This window comes from Bos grunniens, chromosome 1, assembly GCF_055505025.1.
Source record: "Bos grunniens cultivar Pamir isolate PY7600 chromosome 1, Bosgru_T2T1.0, whole genome shotgun sequence".
NCBI classification, from domain to species: domain Eukaryota; kingdom Metazoa; phylum Chordata; class Mammalia; order Artiodactyla; family Bovidae; genus Bos; species Bos grunniens.
In genome coordinates this window covers 89,597,962-89,622,897 of record NC_141165.1, presented here as the reverse complement: position 1 = coordinate 89,622,897, position 24,936 = coordinate 89,597,962, and the positions used below count along the sequence as shown (strand labels likewise).

At 54.4% G+C, this 24,936-nt stretch overlaps 1 protein-coding gene and 1 long non-coding RNA gene across 2 annotated transcripts in view; one reads left to right on the top strand and one right to left on the bottom strand.

The window, feature by feature from the left end:
* Nucleotides 1–24,936, bottom strand: part of ADCY5 (adenylate cyclase 5) — a 158,784-nt gene that overhangs the window by 43,462 nt on the left and 90,386 nt on the right. The window contains exons 2-7 of the mRNA XM_086402834.1: nt 23,995–24,144; nt 20,196–20,317; nt 6,132–6,243; nt 4,475–4,602; nt 2,307–2,465; nt 1,338–1,479 (exon numbers count right to left, since the gene is read on the bottom strand). Of these exons, the coding sequence (XP_086258960.1) occupies nt 1,338–1,479; nt 2,307–2,465; nt 4,475–4,602; nt 6,132–6,243; nt 20,196–20,317; nt 23,995–24,144 (813 nt within the window). The remainder of the gene's footprint in view (nt 1–1,337; nt 1,480–2,306; nt 2,466–4,474; nt 4,603–6,131; nt 6,244–20,195; nt 20,318–23,994; nt 24,145–24,936) is intronic.
* Nucleotides 2,345–7,284, top strand: LOC147379874 (uncharacterized). The gene is made up of 3 exons (XR_015164516.1): nt 2,345–2,482; nt 6,908–7,001; nt 7,154–7,284. It is a non-coding gene; the product is annotated as an uncharacterized LOC147379874 (long non-coding RNA).

Sequence of the window (24,936 nt, the reverse complement as noted above, 5' to 3'; positions counted from 1 at the left end):
CCCCTCTTCTCCTTCCCTGAGCCTGGGAAGGCAGCCGCTCAGATCAGGGAGGCAGAGGGGAGAGATACAGCCTGCTTCAGCAGACACTGCTCTGGGTTGGGGCTAGGGTTGGGGGTTTTCCCATTTCATCTTTTCTGGACCACTTGTCAAGCTAGAAGAACCAAGACCCAGAGAACCCAGGGCAGACGATAAGCCTTTATCCTGGGTGGGGCAGGACGAGGAGGCCCGTGGGCCCAGTGGAGAGGAAGGGTGTGGGAGAGGGCCTGGGAGGATTTCAGTTCATTTATACTCTAGCCAAACACAAGCAAATGCTTTAAAATGAGTCGATTAAGCCACAAGGCACTTTCCCCAAAGCACCTACATCCTCCCATCCCTCTCCCAGGTGTCTGTGGCAGGCCTGACACAGCTCCCTCAGGGGCCCTCCCCAACACCCCCACATCCCCTCCCCACAGCCAGGATGCATGTGCTGAGCTGCCCAGGGAGGGCCGGGTACCCCCCTGATGCCCCTCCCAGGGTGGGCGCCTGCCTCAAACAATTCTGCCCACTTTGAAAAATCTACTTTTGCTGTCTCCAAGACTTTCGCTGAAATTTCCTCACAGCTTAATTTTGTCTTTAGTCTAACTCCTTAGGAAAGAAACAGGGAAATTTTTTCTATCAAAGGGCTCTGACCAACAGATAAATTCAATTGGAAGGTTTATAAGTAAAAGGCATTTCAATCTAGGGAGAAATATAAAGTGGGTAAAATAGAAAATGCTCCTGTTTGCTTTAAAAATTAAGAACATGGAACATGACACTATTAAAAATAGAACACTAAGTCTGCTAATAATTCTGTTTTATATTTTGGCACGTGCGGGCTGAGACAAAAGAAGGAAGAAGAAAGACTAGAAAGTGAGAGGGGGGAAGGACAGAGTATGAAGAAACAGAGATACATAAGTACAGGCAGAGAGAGAGCAAGATCAACCTAGTTGGGCAATAGATAAGGAACGAGATGGAAATAAAGGACACTGTATACCCTGAGGTCGCATGTCCATCTCACGGCCTTCTGTTGCATTGTTACTAACTGATCTGAGGTCTGTTGCATTTTTGCAACAGAAGAAAAACGAAAACATCTCCTGTTTGCCATCAGCCTTTGCTAAGCCTCTGTGTCTCTCACGTCCTTCTGGAGACACAGGAACCATAACTGCATCGGGACTTGACTCAAGGAAAGAGTAAGAGGAGAAGGGAGCAGCAGGCCAAGAAACATTCCTCCCACAAGGAATGAAGCTCTTCCATCGTCCCTCCCTCCACTGCAGGCCCCTGCCCAGGCCCAACCCCGCCCCAGCCCTTGGCCCCCGGACCCGCTTCTGGGTGCAGCGCAGGATGAGAAAGGTCTCGATACTGTGCTCCTTGAGGTAGGCGTTGCGCTCGCCCCCACAGCCTGGCTCCACTTCGTAGTCACCATTCAAGTAGTTGAGAGTGGCCTTGGTGATGTGGATGCGTCTAGGGTGGGGAGGCAAGCAGGGAGAGGAGGGCAGTAGATATGAATTCAGAACCCCCGCTCCTGTGCAGAACCAAACTGCCACCGACTGAGTCATCATTCAAATTCCAGAGCTCTGGCTCAAATGCTCACCCCTACCTGGGTCCCTCAAGGGGCCGTATCCCTCCAAGTCATCAAGATGGCTCGGTGGGCCCCGCCCCACACCATAGCACATCGGCATCATGTTATTACAATAAAGTAACATGTCAGCCTGCCAGGAGAACACGGCCTCCAGTCTCACAAACCTGCAGAAGCCAGCGGTGGCTCTTGCTGACTACAGGATTGTGTCCAATTCTCCAGCCTGGCATGAGCGTCCTCTGCACAGACACACTGTTTCTCCCACTGGTTCCTAAAAGGCCATCTGCTCTACTTCCACTCCTTGGAAGTACTGTGTTTTCCTCCACCTATGCCTGTCCCCAGCCTAGCACCTCCCCCAACCCCGCCTTCCTCACCTGTCCCCATACTGCCCCTTGTGCCGGGCCAGCTCACCTTCCACCTCCGTATGTCCTGGCCATCCCCCGCCAGGGTTCCTCCCCCATCTAGAAGTTTATGCTACCTCCTGCATCTCAAAACGGACCACGAAGTTCTGTGTAGTTTCTGGATGAACACTAGGTGAGGGTTGGGACGTGCTCCCTACAAACTGCCTTGCGTCAGCGCTCAGCTACTAGAGGAATCCCACTTAGATTCTGCAGCCCCCCAGGGCCACAGCTACCCGGTCACGCCCATCCTGGCCCCTCCCACAAGAGCCGCCCGGGTGGGGCCAGGCCGGAAGCTGCCGTCACTCACTCACCCCGCCTTGCCTCCAGCCTCCATGTGGTTGGCCAGTGTGACATCGTTAGACCAGACATCGAACTGCCACTTCCTGAGGCCGAGGACACCGCAGTGCACTCTCCCGCTGTGAATTCCCACACGCATGTTCACGTTCACACCTGTCACCTCCCGGACCAGCCTGGGGATGGAGCAGGGGTAAGGCTGGGAAGGGGTCAGGGCCAGGCGCAGAGAGTGGGGGTGGCTGGAAGGCATGGGGTCAGGGTGCGTGAGAAGGTGCAGAGGTCAAAGGGTCATTTCTCTCTGAGCCAGCCCAAATCCAGAGTCTGAAACTGTTCAACCTGAAGGGCAAGGGCTGAGCCCTTGGTGCTCAAGTGGCTATAAACTGTGAGAGCGCTGTTTCCCATCTTGCCCACAAGGTGGCGCAGCACCTCACACTAGAATCCAGGCCCCACTGCTTCCCCCCGACAGCTAGGACACCTGAGCCAGCGCCACCCTCAGTCATCAACTAAGTTGTGTTCTGAAAATGCAAGCGCACGTTAGTGCCGATTTGAGTCAACAGGAAAGTTACAGTCACTCCAATCTCCATTCATATAATTGTCAGATTTATCCACATTGCTGCTTCTTCAACATTAGCAGGATGATGGAGAGACCCTGCCCAGGAAAGAAAGGAAGCTGGGGCAGGTGCAGGGGACCAGGGGTCTCCACATGCTAGAAGACAGCTCCAACCCCACCACATGCACCATGCACGTACCCGGGGGTCCCCAGTAGATGGGTGGGCCGCCTGTAGGAGAGGGAGTCGGATGGAAGCTCTGCAGCTCTGGGTGTGTGTCTGGGGCACTGGAGAGGGAGCCGGTGCTCACATTTGCACTTTTTAGGGGCCTGGACCCTCTCTGACTCCCTGCATATGGGCCCATTCAGCCTGCCGTGGGGCCGGCAGTCTGACTTGGCCTGGTGGGCAGGACCACCATGTGGACTCCAGCTCTTGCCCCATCCTACCACCAAGAGGCTGATACCCACCACAGGGAATACTTAGGTCACCTCGCATTTCTCTTGTCCCGGGATCAACTCTGCCAATACCTTTGCTGGAGCTGTGTCTTCCGTCCACAAGACCTCTGGACACTTGTGTAGGTTAAAGTCTCTCATTCTGCCTTTTTGGCTTAATTCCAAGGCCACCTTCTTTATGAAGCCTCCCTTGGTCCTCCCAGTGGAATCAACTGCCCTATCCTGGGCTCTCTGCTGCAGTTTGCCTCTCTTACCTGATGGTGTCCACTGGGCATGCCTGGTATCAGAGCAGCGGGAGTCCTGGTCTCTCTCCCTCAAAAGACTCCATGCTTCTGGCCCCACGTCTAGCCCAGGCATGCAGGGGAACTCGGAAAACACCACCGAAGGGAACCGAGCCAAACAGAATGGACCCGGCCACCTCCTGGGCCAGCTACTCTGACCTCTGACCTTGCCCACTGTGGCTTTTCTTTTGCCCCACCCAGGCTACTTCTAAAACTCACAATTATTAATCCTGGATGCAATCTCTGATCCTCTCCCTTGACTGACTGTAAGCTTGGATTGTCCATGTTTTTTAATGACTAGGGCTTCTTCTGTGGTCAGCAGTGATCAAGAATTGGCCCAAAGATCTGTTTGCTATTGTTCCCAGGAAGGATGGATTTTCTTAAATGGGAAATTTGTGTCCACATCTACCTGCCTTGCAGTATTACTCCGGGGAGCTCTTTAGCTCCTGTGAGCCCAACCTTTCTCATCTGGGAAGAAATGGGACTGGTGACTTCTACCCTTGGCTGACTGGCTCTGAGAAGACATAGGGGCCAGAGCGGTAGGCACTCCCACAGCACGGGGCACAGCGAGACTGCCAGCCAGTCCCCCTCTGCTGGAGGGGTGGCTCCACACCTCCTGCTGCCCTGGAGTCTGCAGAGCCCTCCCTTCTCCCAGGACAGGTCCCTGTGTGCAGAGCTTCCCAGGCTGCTGCAGACAGCCCAGGAGAAGACCCAAGGCCTGCAGGTGTGGATCAACCCTCCGGTGTGACCAGGGCCCTTGGGACGTGGCTTTGCCCCACTGTTGCCCTGCATCCACCAGTTCAACATGAGTCAGTTACTCGGGCTGTGGGACAGCAGACAGGCAGTCCCCTGGAGATGGACATGTCCTTACAGGCGGGCAGTCACCCAGGAGACGGGCACTTACGAGATGGCCTCGATCATGTCCATGCCCATCTCCACGCAGCAGTGGGCGTGGTCAGCCCTGGCTTCAGGCAGCCCTGAGACACAGTAATAACAATCTCCCAGGATCTTAATACGTAAACAGTGATTCTCCTGGAAAGCAAATTAATTTTAAAAATTAAAAATAGCAGGAAAGAGAAGTGGGAGGGAAAGAAACAGGAAGCAAATAGATTCACCCTGTGCCTGGAATAACTTGCCTTTTAGGGCAGCGAGCACAGATCCAGGGCTGGCACGAGGTGAGGCCCCAGCACTGGGACAGGCTTATGGGGAGCCGTGGGGGACAGAGGACAGGCCAAACAGCCCTAGAGAAGCATTCTAGCGCCCCCAGGCTCAGGAACTCACTTTTATGGCCACAGCTGAGGCTCAAGGAGAATGCAACTGGCTCAGTGTGGCAGGGAAGGTGGCAGACTCATCAGCATGAGAGGCCCCGAGCTGAGAGCAAGGGCCCCATCCCACTCCAGCTCTGGGGCATGCTCCGACTCTTGGCCGAAGGTTCTACTAACAGTTTTGTGACTCTCCTTTTATGAAAGACTGAAGCAGAAACAAGATTTAACTAAATCTCAGCTGACCCTCAGCCTGGAATTTTTTATCCAAGGGAGTTTTGCTAAGCCTGTGAGCACGTGTGTGCTAAGACCGCCGTGAGCGGAAGCCCCACTAGATGCAGGGTCACCTCGCAGGCTGCAATTGACGAGTAATTGGGATTGAGATGGACTGTCATTCATCACCAATTCAGAGCTGTCCCAACCTGCATCCCAGAAGGTATTTCATGAAGTTGGAGCACTGGAACCCAAGTATTTGTGTGCCCTGAACTCTCCTTTAAGGCCCTTCCTACGCCCAAGCGCCAAGCATGTTGCCATTCACCTTGCCCACGTTCGGTGATAAAATTGGTGAGATGTGAGGCCCCCCATCAATGCCCTCAGAGACCCGGGCACCGGGTCTCATCCGTGATCTGGCCTGGCATCCTGTGACTGCCCAGGGACATGTCCACATGCCAGGGGACACTGCAGTAAGTGTCCCTGATACAGGACTCCCCAAAGGCACAGAGTGTGACTCAAAGCCACGAAGGCTGGGAAAGGACAACAGAGTGTAGACAGGGACTAATGAACCAATGTGTCCTTCACACTCCATGTCTGGGCGGCGGGTGGGGGGCACTTCCAATCTGTCCCAACATGGAGGAGTCCTCTTTCTGGACGTCCCAGGGGTGACACACAGCTGTTTGCAGGCCAGTAGAGATTCAGACTTTCTCTCTTTTTTTTAATCACTCTGGCTACCTTCATCAGGAAAGTGACTGTGTGGCACCGAATTTGCTCCCCCAGACACAAATTCCACAAATTCAGGGCTCTGGGCCACGATCCCCACAGACCTGCCCTCCTGTCTGCTGGTGGAGGGCTCGTTCCCTTGTGGCTGTGACACTGTGAGAGCGCCTCTGAGTGTGTGGTCAGGGCCGATGCAGGGCGTGAGAACACGCAGCCACAGCCTATGCAGCCCTGCTCACCAGCTCCAGTGGCCGCCCCGCAGCACCCTACCCCAGGCAGCCCGGATCAGGCCACCCTTCCAGCCCTGGCTCAGGCACACAAGGGCCCCAGGGCAGTGGCGGGCGCAGGGAGATGGGGGGTACTCACCGCAGCCAGCTTGTCGAAGCGGGCGAAGAGCTCGTTGAGGGTCATGACCAGCTCCTGGGCAGTGCACTGGGATGCCAGGCTGGTGAAACCCTCGATGTCAGCAAACAGGATGCTGGGGAGACAGGGGGGAAGACCCCCGTGAGGGAGGAAGGTCGGAGGGGGACACAGCCAGGGCCACCCTCTGCCTTAGGAGGACCGCTGGTCAGCAAGAGTCCTGGGAGCTCCGAATGGCTGCTGGGGAGGGGACAGCCAGCCAGCTGACACTGGTGGCCTTTCCCAGCTGGCAGGGAAATGCCAGGCCAGTCCTTCTCTCTGAATCTCCCTGTACCCTCACCACCAACCCAGGAGGAAAGGGAAAGCAGAGGCCTGGGAACGTGTGCTTCTGCCTGAGGCCACCCAACAGGGCGGGGCGCCCCGTCCTCAGCCACCTCTCAGGCCTGTCCCCCATCTGATTCCTGGGCAGCCCCCTCAAAGTAGTTGGGTCCAGGAGAGGGGTCTTTGGTTCCTCTTGTCTGGAAAGTGTTCAGGCCCTAATGGGAGCCTCACAGACGTCTCACTTCCCAACCCCATACACAAGGGAATCCCAGCCCAGGCCCTCCACCCCGAGGGAGTCCTCTAGCATGGCGGTCCCCAGCCTTGTTGGCACCAGGGACCGATTTCACGGAAGACAACTTTTCCACAGATGAGGGGGAGTGGGGATGGTGTGGGGATGATTCAAGCACACTGCACTTATTGTGCACTTTATTTCTAATCAAATACTGCCGCTGATCTGACAGGAGGTGCCGGTCCTCAGCCCGGAGGTTGGGGATCCCTGCTGTAGCAGAGACAGAACGAAGAGGCCGAGGGAAGAGGGAGAGGAAGATGCAGCCAGTGAGCATCTAGGGAAGGCCCCCACCTTGTCCCGCCAGCTCCTTCGGTCTCACCCCTGAGCTCCTCGGTGCGCCCGCTGGTCCCTGTATTTTGTGGTGTGATCTCTCATCCGTTCCTGAGATTCAACATGTCTTCCTTTTCTTTCGAAACAGACTCTCAGAGGTGAGGCCCCGGGGCCAGAACGTGTAAGGGCTCTGAGAGCTTTTTCTTAAAACGGACACAGAAATGTAGTAGCTCTTGCGAGCCGAGCTGTTCCTGGTGGCCACGCACGGGGGCTGGGGCCCTCAAGGCAGCACTGAAGGAGGTCCCGATGTCCCCGTCCCAGGACAAGGGGGTAGACGCTCGAGAGGAGCTGTGGACGGCAGCGTGGGGGCTCCTCGCCATGGCCTGTGCTCTCTTCTCTGATCCACGCAGCTCTCGAGGCTCCAGACCGACACCAGAATTCACACCAGAATGTAGAACTGAATGCATCTTGTCATTTTATTCAGATACTGTGTGTGTGTGCGTGAAGCATGTCTTTTCATTCTGCTGTCTGACATCTGGAGCCTTGCTGACCTGGGGATCCTGCCCCTCCCAGGCCTAATGCTTAACCACTTGCCTTAGAGTCCAGAGCTTCCCATCCCAGTCAGATCCTCACACTTGGGCCATCACTCCCCTGCCCTCATCACCCCAGGGACAGATGCCAGGTGACGTGGGACAGTCCTGTGCCCCAGAGCCCGCCGACATTATTATAAAACTAGACAATCCGAAGCCTGCTGACTCTCCCTTTCCTGTTCATTCCTGCAGAAACCACAACAGAGGTTTTGCGCACGTTTCTCCTCACTCTACCTCCTGGTGGACCCCCGTGTATCCCCGAGTGTCCCACCCCCACCCACGGCACAGTGCGCCCTCTCTTCTTGGGACCTGTGAGTAACAAGCTCCCTTTTCAATGGCAGCTGTCTCCTGATCTGTTAGCCTCATCGTACCTAGATAATAACACATGTCCTAAAACAGTTGGACACTGTACTAAACCTTTTACACGTATTAACTCATTTAAGCCTCATAACCACCCCATGAGGTAGGAATCCTTTTATAGGTAAAAAAAAAAACTAAAGCACAGAGAGGTCAAGTCAGCTGCCCAGGGCCACAGGCAACCTGGCTCCACAGTCCAGGTGTTAAGCCAATAAATGTTACACTGTCTCCTGACCCCACAGTCATCTTAAGTGAGTAAAAGCATAATGCTCTGGTCTGGCATTGTATATGGGGTGGCGGGAGGTGGAGGGGTGGGTGTGGGCTGTCACAGGTGGGCAAGTACAGGACTCTATCACAAGGGGACACGCTGGGCACCAGCTTGCACACGACAGGAAGTGGGAGCGCCTCCTGGGGCTTGGGCCAGGCAAGTACAAGAAAAGTGTGAGAAGGCAGCCCCTGGGCTGGAGCTCAGTGATGTTTCCCAGCTTCCCGGCTCCTCCAGCCACTCTGATCCCAGTGGAGACCAGCAGACAAGTTTAGAAGGAAAGGCAAAGAAGGTGGGAGACCTGGGGGAGCTGGTTCGAGAGGAGACAAATGAGGGGGAAGGAAGAGAAGGTAAGGAGGGAGAGGAGTAGAGAGACTGGGTGAGCCCACAAGACTCAGGAATCACTCCAGCTGCTCCAGAGGGGCAGCCACAGGGCAGGGGCTCATAGGATGAAAGGGAGCCGGAGCCCTCACGAGGCTCTGATGCCCGGCGCCTGGAAATCCACACTGGTGATGCTCCCAGCTCCTGAAGTAAATGCTGACCACAACCCCTCCCACCAGCCAGCTCTCTGGCTCTCAGTCTCTCAGGTAGCCCCACCCAACCCAGGAAAGGGGAAAGGTCTCTCTCAGTCTATGTGAAAGAACCGTTATATAGCTGTTCTGGAGATTCTTCTTTAATTCTCAAGAAATCCAAGCCAGGGGAAGTAGGAGTCAAGATCAACTGCTCAGTCAAGGAACACCTTCATAAGCATCAGTTTTTGATTGCAAACCTGGCAGACACCAGGCCCACAGGCTGTTCCACACTGGATCCCAGGCTACACAGCAGAAGCCTGGCTTTGGGGGTTGATTAGTCTCCGCCACGGTGGGAAGGAAAAATAATTCCCAACTGAGCTTTTCTCCTAGGAAGAAAAGCTATGACCAACCTAGACAGTGAATTAAAAAGCAGAGATATCACTTTGCCGACAAAGGTCCATATAGTCAAAGCTATGGTTTTTCCAGTATTCATGTACAGATGTGAGATGAGCTGGACCATAAAGAAGGCTGAGGGTCAAAGAATTGATTATTTCGAATTGTGGTGCTGGAGAAGACTCTTGAGAGTCCCTTGGACAGCAAGGAAATCAAACCAGTCAATCCTAAAGGAAATCAACCCTGTATATTCAACGGAAGGACTGATGCTGAAGCTGAAGCTCCAATACTTAGGGCACCTGATGAGAAGAGCCAGTTCATTGGAAAAGACCCTGATGCTGGGAAAGATTGAAGCCAGGAAGAGAAGGGGACGACAGAGGATGAGATGGTTGGATGGCATCGTGGACTCGATGGATATGGGTTTGAGCAAGCTCTGGGAGATGGTGAAGGACAGGGAAGCCTGCTGTGCTGCCGTCTATGGGGTTGCAGAGTCAGACACGACTGGACGACTGAACGACAACTTGGTAGAGGCAGGATTGCTGCTGGGCAGGGTAACCCACAGCCCCAGGCTCAGGAGAAGATGGGAGGAGGACAACACGAGGCAGACTGTGGACCAGGGCTCAAGGGGTCTCGCTTCACCGCATCCTCAGCCCACAGCTGCCTCAGCTCTCCCAGCCACTGAGCCAGGAGGGCCTCTGCCTGCCGCGCATGGATACGGGCAGGCCTGCCACCAGTCTCCTCCACAGGCACCTGGGTGGGCCTTGGAGAATTCCTTTCTCCACTGCAGCTCTCATTCACTAAATCAGTGGCTCTCAGACCTGGTGTCCATCAGAATCCACTGGGAGCTTTTCTATGGAGAGGTCCCACCACGTCTCAAGAGATTCTGACTTCATCGGTCTGGGACAGGGCTCTGCTATTGATTGTTTTTGTTCTGTTTTATTGTAATCTTCCCTGGTGATTCTGTATGTAGCCAGGGTTAAGAACCACTGTACTAGTTTACATGACACCTTCTCAAGGCTTCCAGCAACCTGCCTAAATCTACAACCCCTCCCATATGTCTATCTCCCTTCCCTTCTGTATTTGTCTCCATTGCATTTTTACCACTTAATCTATTAGCTGTTCTTGTTGCTCCTATTTATTATCATGCTCCTGTCTGTTTCTGTCCACTAGAATGTAAAGCCTTTGAAAGAGGAGTTTTGGTCTATTTCATTCAACACCACATCCTGGCCCCTGGTACAATGTCTGGCACACAGAGGAACTGCTCAATTAAATTTGGAATGACTATGAGTGAGGACAGGTCACATCCACCTTGCCCTCTGCTCTGTCCATCCCAGTTCCACACACTCACACACCCAGCACAATACCCAGCACACGGCACCTAATACCCTGTGTCAGTTTCCCGGGGCTGCTATAACGAAGATCAACAAACTGGGTGGTTTAAGACAACAGACATTTATTTTCTCAGTTCTGTCCAGCAGGCAGGAGGCTAGAAGTCTAAAGGCGAGAAATCTGAAGTCAAAGTGTCAGCAGAGCCATGCTTTCTCTGAGACTCTGGATGGAATACTTCCTTGCCTCTCTACCTTTCAGGAGTGGCTGTCAATCCTTGTACTCCTTGGCTTGCAACTATGTCACTCCAGTCTCTGCCTCTCCCTGCAGAAGGCGTTCTCTATGTGTATCTGGGTCTGCATGACATTTTCCTCTTCTTATAGGGGCACCATATATATTGGATCAGGGGCCCACCCCCTCCAGCAAGCCCTCGTCTTAACTTGACTTCACTTCAAAGACCCTATTTCCAACTCAGTTCACGTTCACAGGTCAGGACTATGTATCTTTTAGTGTTAGTCAATTAGTCATGTCTGACTCTTTGTGACCCCATGGTCTGCAGCCCACCAGGCTCCTCTGTTTATGGGATTCTCCAGTCAAGAATACTGGAGTGGGTAGACATTCCCTTCTCCAGGGGATCTTCCCAGTCCAGGGATCGAACCTGGGTCTCCTGCATTTGCCCACAGGTTCTTTACCATTTGAGTCACCATCTTTTAGGAGGACACAATTCAACCTACACAATGTCTAATATATATTTGTAGAATAGAAGAGATTCGTCATAATTTAAAGCAAGGAAGAAGCAGGATCAGTAACTCCAGTAGCTTGTCCTTCTATCACACTGGGCCTGTTGGGGTCCCAAGCATGTCATCTGAGACACGAGCCTGGGGAACCCTCAGCCTGTCACCCCACAGACACTCAGCAGTGTTCATAGACCAAATGGTGGAATAGTTACAGAGGAGGCCAGGCAGCTTCCTGGTCAAGCTAGGGGACGTCAGAAACAACAGCCATGGGGATGGTACCTTGGGAAGCCTGACCCTCCCTCCAGCCCGCTGGGATCTACTCTTCCATAAAAGAAGTTCTTTCAACAGCTGCTGAGGAATCAGGGAGGGGCAGTGGCCTGCTCCCCTCCTTCTCACGGTGTGACAGTGACCAGCAGCCAGGCAGGAGGGGGCTCAGAGCAAGACTTGTAACTGGCATGGAAGCTTGGAATGGTCCCAAGCCCGAGCCCTGCAGCCTGTCCTCCACATAGATGGAAACGCTACCCCCTACCCCATGGTCCCCCCACCTCCGGTCAGAGGGGAAGTCGCACTCCTCCGCTGCCTTGGGATGGCAGGCGGGGGGGCGGGATGTGGAATGAATCTGCTCAGTGTCTGTCACTTCTGGAGACTCCTCTGGTTTACGAGGTTTACCCAATGGCAGGCTGTCTGCTCTGCTGGCCAAGACTTCCCGATCTGCTCCTTCGTGATTCCGAAGGCCATTTTACAACAGCGTGGGGCCCAGACTTGCACTAAGGTGCTAATTCATCGATTAGCTCCCACTTGAGAGCTTGTCTTGGCAACACGACCTGGGTAGGCCCGCCCCGGCTGTGCGCTCCTCTGTAATTGCACACCGTCCATCACTCAGGTGGCCTGCCTGCAGGCACGCCTTTCATCCCAACAGGCGCTTCCTCACAGCCTTACCACGCTCATTTTTGGTTAAGCCGTTTCCTTTCCTCTCTGTTGTTCCCTCTTGCTGCCAGCAGACCCTAGGACTTGATGGAGCTGCCGGCATCTGATCCTATTCCTGTGCCGAAACCGCATCCCACAGCATTTCTGAGCGGCCAGGAGTGGAGGGAGGGGGGAGGGGGGTGTCTGGGCGGGCGGCAGCAGGAGGGCCCAGCCCTCTGAGCTCCAGCGTTCCCCATCTGGCACAGAGAGGGAACTTGAGAAATGCCAAGAGGCAAACCATCTGTCCAGGTGGGGCCAGGAGGAGCGGGGGCCTGGGGAAACAGAGGTCATGGGGTGGGGGCTGGGAAGGGAGCACAGCCAGGTCTCAGCCCAACTCCTGGAGTGGTGGGCCCAGCGGGAGCAGAAGGTTCTGGGGAAGCAGGGCAGGAAGTGCCCTGGAGGCTCTGAGTGTGCAGGCTGGGGAGGCCCAGCCACAGGCTAGGGGTCTCTTCTAGACGGAGAGGGATGCCCCCTCAGCGTCTCTCCATTTGCTCCAAGCCCTGTAACCCAGAGAGCCACCCGGCTCGATGCCACTTGTAAGATAAAGGAGGGGGTGATGGGCCACCCCCAGGCCTTAGGTGAGCAGCACAATCAAGTGTGGTCTTATCATCACTTGGCTGAGAATGGGCACCAGATGACTGGGCATTTCCCGAGGGGCATCAGAGAATGATTAAAGCAGGGTGTCAGAATAGGGAGCAGCCAGAAGACCATCTGACTCCGCAGGCTGGGAGGGCAAGGGTCGGGAAGGCCCAGGAGAGGACCCGAGCACCCTGGGTGTCGGCACACACCCACCTAGGGGAGAAGCTGCCCTGGGATGGCCGTGCCCTCTCTGCTCCCACAGATGGGACCTCTGCCTTCTTGTCTTAGGACTGGGTCTTAGGACTTGTCTTAGGACTGGGTCCAGGGGGACTGGGGTCAAGGTACATCCTGAGATCCTCGCTGCCGACCTCAGGGTCTCGGGCAGACCTCAGTTCCACCCGCCAGTCCCTTGCTCTTGCTTCCGCCCCCCAAGCCCTTCTCCCTCCCAACAGTGAAGCCCACAGCAGCTGCAGATCTTCTGTTCCCAGAGTCTGGGGAGAGTTGGGGAGATGCTCCCTAAAGGGAGGGGCCCTGCACCAGGACCGAGCATAGTCAAGCATAGTCGGGACCTCTCAGTGGTCACGAGACGGGTGCTTTCTATTTACTTCTCATGCTGCTTTTATTTTCCAATTTTCCTACAAAGAACATACGTCCTTTGTATAATAAAAATGTTAATTTTTAAAAGATGGAAAATAATTCGCATTCTTCTTTTAGGCCCTAACTCTAACCCTTTCATCTTCACGATGTCCTCTTTGACTCACTCTGCCCAGAATCAGCCTTCTTGTGTCTGAATTCTTATTAGAATCAGAATCACAAAGCACAGCTGATTTCAGTTGTTTCAAAGGCAGCCTGACCTGTCTGACTGGTCAGTGACTCTGCGCCCTGACTTCTCTGTCTTCCGGTTTCCTCCAGGGCCCCCCATTTTGAGAGGCAGAGAGGTGCTGGTTCCACCCCCCACTGATCCCCATTCTATGCCCCAGGACAAACTTAGATCTGTTGTCAAGACCCAATCCCAGGCAAGGATGTGAAGAAATTGGAACCTTTGTGCACTGTTGGTGCAAAGGTAAAATTGTGAACCACTATGGAAAACAGTATGGGGTTCTTTAAAAAGTTAGAATTACTGAGATTTCCCTGGTGGCCCTGTGGTTAAGAATTTGACTGCCAGTGCAGGGGACACAGGTTCGATCCCTGGTCTGGGAGGAACACACATGCGGTGAGGCAACTAAGCCTGTGCGTGACGACTGCTGAGCCCGAGTACCCTTGCTGTGCTTTGCAACAAGAGAAGCTACTGCACTGGAAGCCCAAGCACCATAACCAAGTCGGCCCTGCTCACCACAACTAGAGAAAGCCCACACAGCAATGAAGATCCAGCAGAGCCAAAATTAAATAAATACAATTTTTTAAAAAGAAATAGAATTACCATCTGAAATAGCAATTTCACTTCTAGGTATATACCCCAAATATTGAAAGCAGGGACTCAAGGAGATATTTGTACACCATGTTCATAGCAGCACCATTCACAGTAGCCAAGAGGTGGATGCAACCCAAGAGTCCACCAGTGCATGCGTAGAAAAGCACAGTGCGGTAAACACATACAACGGAATGGTATTCAGCCTTAAAACACAACGGAAAACATGATATAGTCTACAGCATGGATGAACCTTAAAGACATTAAGTGAAATAGGCCAGACACAAAAGCACCAATACTGCATAACTCTAAGTAAACGTGGTACCTAGAAATAGACGAGTTCATAGAAAGTGGAATGGTGGTCGCCAGGGGCTGGGGAAGGGCAGCAATGGGGAGTTAGTATTTAATGAGTACGGAGTTTCAGTGCTACAAGAGGAAAGAACTTCTGGAGATGCATGGGCTGATGGCTGTCCAACAATGTGAATATACTTAATGCCACTGAACTGTACCCTTAAAATGGTTAAAACAGTAAATCGTATACTGTGCATATTTTACCACAGCTAAAATAATTAATCAATTGATTGATTAATTAAAAGAAAAGACTCAACACCAGTGGGGCCAGCTGGGTCATCAACCCATAGCACCCAGCTCCACCTTACCTCACTGATGAGGGCTAGACATTCTCTAAGGGGCAACACAATGTCTTTTCCATTTACTCTGAGTCATGCCTGGCACATAGTAGCAGCTCAAAAAATGTTTGTGGCATGAATGAGATGAAAATATAAGACCACTTATACCTATAATTGATAGGAAGTATGACAAGAAAAGGGCTTCCCAGGTGACACTGGTGGTAAAGAATCTGTCTGCCAATGCAGGAGATGCAAGAGATGTGGGTTTGATCCTTGGGTTGGGAAGATCCCCTGGAGGAGGGCACGGCAACCCACTCCAGTATTCTTGCCTGAAGAAACCCATGAAGAGAGGAGATTGGCGGGCTACAGTTCATAGCGTTGCAGAGTCAGACATGACTGAAGTGACTTAGCACACATGCATGCACATTACAAGAAAGAATACTTTTCTTAAAATCAGATTGGAGACAGGAAACCTGTATGTTTGTAGACAACACTTCTGTCTGTCCATCGGCTAGGGACGTGGGGAGGTAAACATTTCCCCTCTCTGCCCACAGGGTGTACAGTCCACCCATGGGTATCTGAGCATCACAGACATTGTCTCGTGGTCATTATAATTCAGAACCATGCTATAGTGGAGCCAGACGCCAGAGCAACCTGGGGACGCAGCCAAGTCCTTGAAGGAGATGGAAGAGGAGACGATAACCTTAAAACGGGGAGGTTGGGGATAGAGGGGGAGAGAAGGAAAGGGAGTGGGGAGGGCTGAGGGAAGGACAGCCCTCCCCAGATCCTGCTACACCCTCACTGCATAGTGAGGAGGTGTTACTCACCTCCACCCCAACCCTGGGTCAGCAGCCCTCCGCAAAGACCCCCAACTCCAGCCCCACAGGGCTCCTGGGTCTCTGAGAATGAGGCTCTCGTTCAAGCCATTGAACTAACACCCTCTTCCACACACTGGAGCCTGCTCTGCCTCTGCAGGGCAGACAGTCTGCAGCCCATTCCGGGGCCCGGGGCTTTACACCCTGTACCTCCTCTAACCTCCCAGCACCCTTGCAAAGCCCCAGGCCCCCTGTTACAGACTCTGCTCCCCAGTGGCTAAGAGGTGGGTTGTCTAGCATTATACTCCGCCGGAAGGCAAAGTCCGTTGTCAGCTCAGCAGCTCCACCCGCCGTGTGATGTGTCTCCAGTTTACTCTCTTGTTAACGTGTCCTCCCAAACAGGAGAGCTTCCTGATGACAGAGCCAGAGTCCCCCTCAGTTCCCACCATGGTTCCTGCCTCTAGCTGAGTGTCTGAGAGCACAGTCAGCGGTTCTCAGTGAGCAGATAGAGATGAAACCTCTGCTGGATGGATGAGTGGGTGGACATCACCATTCCCATGTCACAGATGAAGGAACTGAGGCTGAGACTCGGTTACCTGCCCAAGTCCCCACAGCTCCTAAGGGGCAGGGAGGTTATGAACTAGCCTGCTCAACCCAGATGCTCTTCTTCCTCCACACAGTGACCTCTTGACAAAGGTAATCCGGACGCATCCCGTTTCTGGCTGCATCAGCACCCTTATTCTGCTTCCCCAAGTGGTACCTCCTCTAGGTGCCTCTTCCTCCAGTCTCCATCTCCCTCCTCCCAAAGCAGAGCACCAGGAGCTCCCAGGTGTGAGCAGCCTCCACTGGCATGATCCGGAGGCCCTTGTCCCAGGAGTGGGGACAGCACGGCTCTCCACTGACCCTGGCACTGTGGCTGCAGCAGGAGGGCTATGAAGCCGCAGGTCTGAACCCAGCCATGGCCCCAGCCCCAAATGACCTGTCCAGCAAGAGTGGCAGAGATATCTCCACCTGTTACCATACATCAGACATGAGAGGCATCTGGGGACTCCACGGGGGTCTTGAGGGTTCCGTGGCCTCTGACCAGTCTCAATCCACAGGACCAGCGCATCCAACAGGCCTCCCCAGAACCCCAGGAATTGGATGCGATAAAAGGATCCTCCTCAGGCCCAAGGGAGAATGAGGCCATGGAGAGTGATGGGCGCCCATCTGTCACCCTTCTCCGCCAGGGCCAAACTCTCCTGCCACCCATTAGTCTCTTCCCTCCCTTAGATCCAGGCCCAAACCGTCACACCGCACAGTTGATTTATTTATTCTTGTGGCCTTGCTCTTGGTGGGGTTAGAGAACAGCATGTCATCACCCTCTCTAAATATTACAACTCCACAGAGAATTGATGAATGTGATTTATCACCCTTCCACTCCAGCTCCAGAATCCCCAGGCCATTCTTTGTTGATAGGAGTGTGATCATAATCATAATAATAACAGTAACAACAATAATAGCCGCTCCCAATTACTGAACACTTGTTCTGTGTCAGGGAGTGTGCTAAGCACTTTCCTCGTATTATTTCATTTACTCTTTAACAACCATGTTAAGTAGGGGCTAGTTCTTCCTACTACACAGAGGAGGAAACTGAGGTTCAGAGTGGCTCAAAGCTGATAATTTGCCCTGGTCACAGCAGGTCTGGAATGACATGAAGGGCAGCCTAATCCGGGCCTTAGGGCTAATCACTGGACCATAAGCCAAGCCCCAGCATGCATCCCTATACCATAAAATCATTCCTCCACCTACTACTCAACCCCTAACCGAAGCCATAGGTTCAGCCCCAAATCAGAGACCAAGCACAGCAAGCCATGTGTTTCCCCAAAAGCTGCACTGGGCAGTGGCTGCTGAAACAGGGAAAGGGGCCAGTGGGATATTTGCATATGATTGCTTGTGGCTGGCCTCTGATGTGTACCAGCCACCCCAGGTCCTGGCAATTTCAGAGCCAGACTTATGTCTGTCCCTGTGAAAATGATGGCCTCTTAGCTTTTCTCTCTTTCATCTCTTTCCTGATTGCTGTCACTGATCCTGAGTACATTCTAGAAGAGAGACATGACCCCCCTATGGCTGGGGTCTGATTCTGATCCTTGCCATGTAGATGCTCTCACCACTCTGTGACTCCTGCATTGACCCAGAGTCACAGCCTCTGTGGGAGTGGAGGGGGCAGGGGTGCTTCCCAGAGGGTGGGCCACTCCATGGGCAGTCCCTCTGGAAGAGGCCCGAGTCATCCTCTCTCACCAAACTCCCTTGCTGGAGGGCTGGGGGCCCAAGAGCCAGCAACAGAGGGGTGGGAGGTGGAACGCTGCCCTGCCGTGTGGGAGGACAGAGGTGTGAGAGGGCAAAGTGCTGGGCAGAGATGCAGAGGTGGCCAGGTGTGAAAGCTGCAGCAGCCAGGCCAGGCTGAGACTTTGTGCCTTGAATGCCAGACTGTTTCTGGGCAAAGAATTTTCTGGATTTCCTTTGTGTTCCACTTTACAGTTTAGTAAATCTGCTGAACGCTCTGCTGTGCTAAGAGGAGTCAAGAAAAGCACCCTTTGTCCATGCTCTGCCTGGAACAGAGCCATGCTGGGGCCAGCGGGGTGGTGAAGACAGGACCAAGAGAGAAAATTCCAGAGGAGCTCAGGGGTTTGTATGTATTGGAATGCTTGGTGGGTTACCCCTTACCCCTTGAACCTTGGGTCTCTGGGACTTGTTCTGATAGAGAAGGCTGTTTCTTTACCTGCCCTAAGGTGGGGACCCCCACATTTGAGGGGCAGCCATCAGGCAGGAAAGGCCCCCCTGGCTCCTCAGTCACACACAGGCAGGTGGAAAACCTCTCTTCTGGCCAAACTTCTCTCCTCCTCTTCTCTGAGTACCCTCCCTCCTGAGGGCTCCCCAAACCTCCTTCCCACAGAACCATTATACAAAGCCCTCCTGCTGGGCAGATAAAAAACATCTGTCTAGTAGTCAGGCCAGGTGGAAACTTCGAAACCAAAAAGCTTTCTGGGGGCAATTGCCTCACTTAACTGTTATGGATCTTGGACAAGTTAATATATGTGCCTCTTTATTCACCTGTTAAAAGGAGATAATAATAGTACCAACATCTTATGTTTGTTGTGGTGATTCAGTGAATATAAAAAAGTGCTTAGAGCAGTGCTGGGTTCATGAAAACTCTATACAGGTATTAGCTGTTGTTAGTGATTATCCTACCACATGAAGACAGAGGCGGGTATGAGGAGATAAGCAGAGAAACCCTCGAATTAGCACCACCTTTCGAGGCCTGGACCCCGCCATCACGTTGAAAGGAGCACACCTGAGCCCACAGCCCCTCAGGACACCTCCTGGGCCTGGAGGCTCAGCCAGGGCGGCTTTCTTCCTGAGAGCCCAAGGCTGCCGCTGGCCATGATCTCCCTGCCTGAAGCTGGAGTGTGGGTGGGCGTCAGAGAGGGTGGGATACTTTGAAAACTGAGAACAAATACAGTCTGTAGGTACTTTTTTCTTCCAAAGGCTTCAGATCTGTTTTGGGAGGTGGATGGAGGACACACCGTTAGGACTGGCAGTCTTGGGGCACATTGGGAACTGGGCAGTTCTGCCCACTCCACAGAACAACACCTGCCTACTCCCCACCCCATCATCAGCCTCATCTGACTTTATTAATACCTATTAGTGTGTGTGTGTGTTTATCCTTGCACAATAGTTTAATTATTTTATTTAACCCCTTTATTGAAAATTCAGCCCAAAGCTCCACAAGGTTGTCTTTGTGTCAACCTTCAGGGACTCATGGGTCCTAGGAAAACTCACACAGGGAGGAAAGAACCCGCCCAAAGGCAAACACAGCAGCTCCTTTTCTGGGCATATGGGAGGATTAGAGGGCTCCCCAGGAAGCCATGCTGGATGAAGGCCACTGTATCGCTTCATGTCCCCGTGGAACGCAGAAGCAGATTTTGCACTCTATTAATCTACATCTGTTTGCATGTCCCTGCTGTCAGCACTTCTGTCTAGGGAAGCAGCAAGCAGGCAGTAAAAGGAACATGGGCTTCGGCGGGGAGGGGAGACCTTGGTGCACCCTGCTCTATCACTCCCTGCCAAGTGACCTTGGGCAAGGGTCTCAGCCATTCTGAGCTCATTCTCAGAGGATGCTGAAAAGGGTCCCCACCCCGCAGGGTTGTCAGCCTCCTGACAGGATTAGCAATGAGGTGGATAACGCCTGGTGCAGTGCCTGGCACACACTGCTTAGAAGGCATGGAGGTTGCCAGAGATGCCGGATGCTGGTGAAGATTGAGATGATGATGGTGACACTGAGGTCCCAAGTCTGCTTTCTGCCTCCCTTGTTAGGCTAGGGGTTTCTCCAACAGCTGCTTGTGGTGTTTTCTCCTTTCTCCTCCTTCCTACAGCCTCACCTCCTCCCCACAGTACTAATTCACTTACCAGACCGAGAGGGGCAGGGCTGGGGTGCCCCAGACAACACACATTCCAAAGCCACCAGACCCCCTGGTTGGGCTGTGCCCTCCTGAAGTGAAGGAAAGGGACATGCCATCTCCTATGGGATTCAGTCTTCCCACCCTGCCCTCGCCCCCCAGCCTCGCCCCTACCTCACGTTGTCATGTTTCTGGATGTAAATCTTATGGAACATCATATCCTCCTGTTTGGCGTTGATGTCGGCTTTCATCTCCATGGCAACGTGACGGGGAAGGACAGACAGCAGGAGCCGCTCCTGGAGGGGAAGCAGATGCTTTCATCATAGCCTCTCCCCAGCTTGGCAGTCCCTTCCCCTCCCCAGGCTTCACTCCTCTACACCTGTGTCCCCACCGCAGGGCCCTGGAAAACCTCTCAGGCTCTCCTCAAACTCAGGGGGCTGACACTTGCATGCTGGGGACAGAGACATGCCTCAGGGCCACCTGGCCCCCATCTCCCTGGGACACCTCCTGGTTCTTCGGTTACGTGGGGAAAAGCACTCCGGGTGAGCCTGTAATACCAAGCACCTTGGGTCAGAGACCTTGGGCAAATGACTGAACTCTGAGCCTCCAGTTGCTTATATAAATGGGGATGGGGTTGTTAGAGCTTTAGATGAGATTCATTCAGTCATCAAATATTCACTGCAAACTGACCGTGTTCCAGGCATCATGCTGGGTGCCAGAAGTGATAACTGGGGCCAGGTTCCGCCTTCACAAGTTCCCGGTCTCCTGCGTTACAGGTACTATGGGGCATGGAGCAGGGGCACCTGCCTGAGGCTAGGGAGAAGTGGGGTGGTCACAGAGGACTTCATGGGGACTAGAGAATGACGTGCTCCATTTTCACAGGATGGTGGCCCAGGAGGACGGGAAAAATCCCTGACATGAGAAACTGAGAAATTAAGATCAGCTGAGGGGGAGGTTGGAGGGAAGTAGGGAGAGGGGCCAGGGCCACCCTGTGAAGTGGGGGAGGGTCACGTCAGCCCTTGATGGAGTCTGGATGTGGCCTCCTCTCTGAGTTCTCCTCTGGGGCCTGCCTGCTCCAGAGGTTCAGCAGCCCCCAGAGTATGCAGCCTCTGCCCGCACCCTCTGCAGCCCCTCCCCATGCCAGGCGCTCTGCCAGGCTTACTCACGGATCCTCTCATCTGGGGCCTTTGCTCCTGGCGGCCCGCAGCTCCTCCATCTTCCCTCCCATCCCCCAGCAGTGGAAGCTGGACCACTCCCTCCCCAGGCCCTAAGACTTCTGCTCCTGCACCTGTCTAGTTCCCCTCCCTCCTTCCTGCCCCACCTCTGTCCTCTTCCTGCTCACTCCTGCCATCGGGGAGCAAGGCTTCCACCAGTACCTCCCCTGGTCACCTCCCAAGCCACTCCCTGGTCCAGGTCCCCAAGTCTTCAGCCAGCACCTGACATCATGCCCACAGCATGCTCACCCTCCCAGTGGCTCTTCTCAAGTTCCCTGCCTTTGTCCATGGCACTCCCATCTTCCAGGTCACCAAGGTCAAGGCCTTGCTCCTCACCTAGAATCACCATCCTCACACATGCTGCTACCCTTCCTTGGGCTCACCCCCTTCCCAGAAGGAGGGTCCTGGCTCCAGCTGCCAGCATCCCTTGCCATGCTGAGCCTTCCTGTAGAGTCCCCCATCACTCTGCATTTCAGCCTGTTACTGGGGCCTCCTGAAGGTGGCAATATGTCTTGTTGGGCTTAGAGCAGACAGTCTTATGCTCAGGAAGCTCTGATAAACTAGTGAGGAATGGTGCTCTCTGTGGACAGGCCTAACCTCTGGTCAGGACCTCCATCAGTGGACACGGCCATTACAGGCCATCTCATATTTACTGAACTCTCCATAAACAGCTACTGGTGATAAAAATACAAATGAAGGACAATTCTGTGGAAATATAGGACGACTGGGAGAAAGTGTGCAACAAATTGTTTAGATTCATGAGAGACCTTCCTACATTTCAGCTAGTTCCGGGGCTGAGGACCAGGAGGAGTGGGCAGGGGATGGGTGGGGAACGTGCTGGATTCCCTCATCAGGTGGCACTGAGGAGCATCCTCGGATCTAGGAGCACCCCCTTCTGCAGAGGGCAGAGGAGGCTGGACTCCGGGCCATGGCTGGGTGAGGAGTGCCTGTCCCCTGGAAGCAGGCCTCCCCTCCCTGGCCTGAAACATGGTTTGGAGAACATATCCCCCCCCACCTCCCCCAAGATCCCTGTGGATTTGCTGGAATGTCTAGCCTGGCCAGGGCCAGCACAAGTAAACTGTGATGAACTGTAAATGCTATAAATGCTAATTTTACTGCAAAAGGGTGAGGTCCAGGCATGGGGGAGGGGGGCGGTGTGGGAGGCACTCCCTAAACCAGAAGGGGCGGGAAGTTATCCTGATCTCAGGTAAGTGATGCTGGGGCCTGAGACGGGCATGAGAGAGGGGGCTTTTGAGGCAGATAGGGGCTTGGGGGTGAGTAGGGTGCAGAAGTGAGGTAACCGTGTCAAGAAGAGACAGTGGGAAGACTCAGGCACACCTCTGGGCATGGGTTTCATTCAAGAGCTGGACCAGGAGCTTAGATGGGACCAAGAGAACGCGTGGGAAGGCCAGGCCTCAGATGGGACAGCCTGAGCTGGGGACCTGGCCAGGCACAGCGGCCCCGCACAGGGCTGGAAGGGAAGCAGGGGCAGACTATGGGGGTGGGCGGCCTGGAGAGGCACTGTGGAACTCTGCCCCCTGGCTCAGCTGTCTGTGTCACCAGCCAGGTCACTGTAACTCCCTAGACTGAACCCAGACAGAGGCAGAGGGGTGCCTCACACTGTGATGAGCTCCGCACTCGTGGGGACTGAGCTCATGCAGGGTTCACGGAGCACCCGCTGTGCCAGGCAGGAGGGCGCACGTGACTACCGCTCTGCTGTCCACGCCTCCGGCTCCCTGTCCTCACGATCAAAGGCAGACCTTCCATGTTTACACCTGCCACCCGCCTGACATGGCGCGCAGCTCAGAACAGAGCTCCGCCAGCGTTTGGGCAGGCTGCGGGGAGACGCCAACCTAAGAACAGAGCGAGGCCCCTCCGGCTCGGAGTAGTGACCTTCCCTCTGAGAGCCAGGATGAGTCTGAGCCCAGTGGGAGCCCCAGCACCTGGCCGGCCGGCCTGCTTCCCACCCCCAGCTGCCCCCGGGTCTCCCTCCAGGCCTGCTGTCTGGGAGCAGTGTGCCTGGTACAGACTCAGAGCTTCTATCCAGTTCACACGCATGAGAAGACACAAGGGTGACCTGGCCAGACCCGAACCCCGAACAGGACGCCCCAGGATGCCAGGCAGGGAACCCTGACAAGTCCTCAATCTCCACCCCACCCTCAGCCAGAGGAGCATGCGGGGGCAGGTCTCTCTGCCTGGGGCTCACGGAGAGAAGTCCCCGAGTGTGTGGCCTGAATGAGTGACCTGCCTCCTGGCCCTGGAGTCCTGAGGGTGAGGTTTAGGGTGAGACATGGCCGTCTTCCTTTCTCGAACTAACCAGACCCCAGAACTCAGCACATGGGAAGTGCCTCGTGAGGGCATCATGGGGCTGACAGCTTGGGCTTCTCTCCTTCCCCCTCCCCCTCCCCGGGAGCACCTTCATCCCAGGAGGGAATGCTGATGCTCTCATCATCCAGTTCATCAGCCCTGGGGTCAGGAGGGAGGGCCGCTTCCTGCCTCCCAGGGCCTGGGTGCTCAGTTTGAGTGCGAACCACAGGGAGGCTGAGCAGGCACTCTCAGCCCAAAGCTTGAGCCCAGAGCTCATTCTCCAAAGCTTCTTGAGAGCATTCCCACAGAGCCAAGAATGCTGGGCACCCTCCAGAGGAAACATCCCCCACGGCCTGGGCCCCCACCCAGGAGGGGCTGGACAGCTGCCCTGAGCATCGCTGGCGGGCAGGCAGCAGCTGGGCAGCTGCGCGGGGCAGGAGGGCCTCACCCACCTGCTGCTGGTTCTCCCGCTGTGAGTGGAGCCGTGCCTGGATGCACTCCCGGGTCTCCTGGAAGGCCTGCCTCTGCGAGACCTCAGCCGGGTAGTGGGTGCACACACCCACAATGTTGGTGCAGGAGAAAATGAGGACGTTGGAGACGAGCTGCAGAGGAAGAGATGAGGACAAGAGCTGAGTCCTGGAGCAGGCACTGGAGCCCCAACCACGACCCTCCCACTCCCAGGGCTCGGAGCCCCCAGGTCCCACTGTAGCAAACACACACCTAGTTGCCAGCAAACAGATGCCAAGGGCTCCCACCCACAGCCAACTACTGGGAGCAGCCAAGTGCAATCAGTCAGGCTTCCTGATGTCCTCAGAGCCCAGAGCTTGGCTGGCCTGCGACAGAATATGGCCCTAACGATGCTGAGTCACAGAATGATTATCCTGGCTATGTCCATAGTACCAAAGGCGACAAGGTTAGGTGTCCTGGGGATGCTGTGTCAGAGCTGTGGGTGTTGGGGTGGCAAGGCCACTGCAAGGAAGTTTCCTTGAGAGGGATAGGACTTCATCGTTTGAAAGAGTGACAGGGTCCACACAGGACAAAGGAGTGCTCTCTCACGGAGAAGCCTTAGCCGGCTATTCCCCAGGGATCAGCTCCAAGAAGCAAATAGCTGCTGATGCACAGCACTGTGTGAAGTCCTCTGGGGATGGAGGGGAGGATGAGGTCCCCAGCCAGCAGGGATCAGTGTCCACACAGGTCTCATCTCCTTCTCTACACCAGCACCAGGGCCTCCCGATGACCCTCCCCCCAACACACCAGTTGGTGGACACCCTCCTTCACCCCCACTCCACATGGATGCCCATCTCTGTGCTGACAGAGATGTGTGCAGAGAGACACCACTGTCATCAGGTCACAGGGACAAAGCTGAAGTTCTTTTGAAAGCAATACTCACTGAA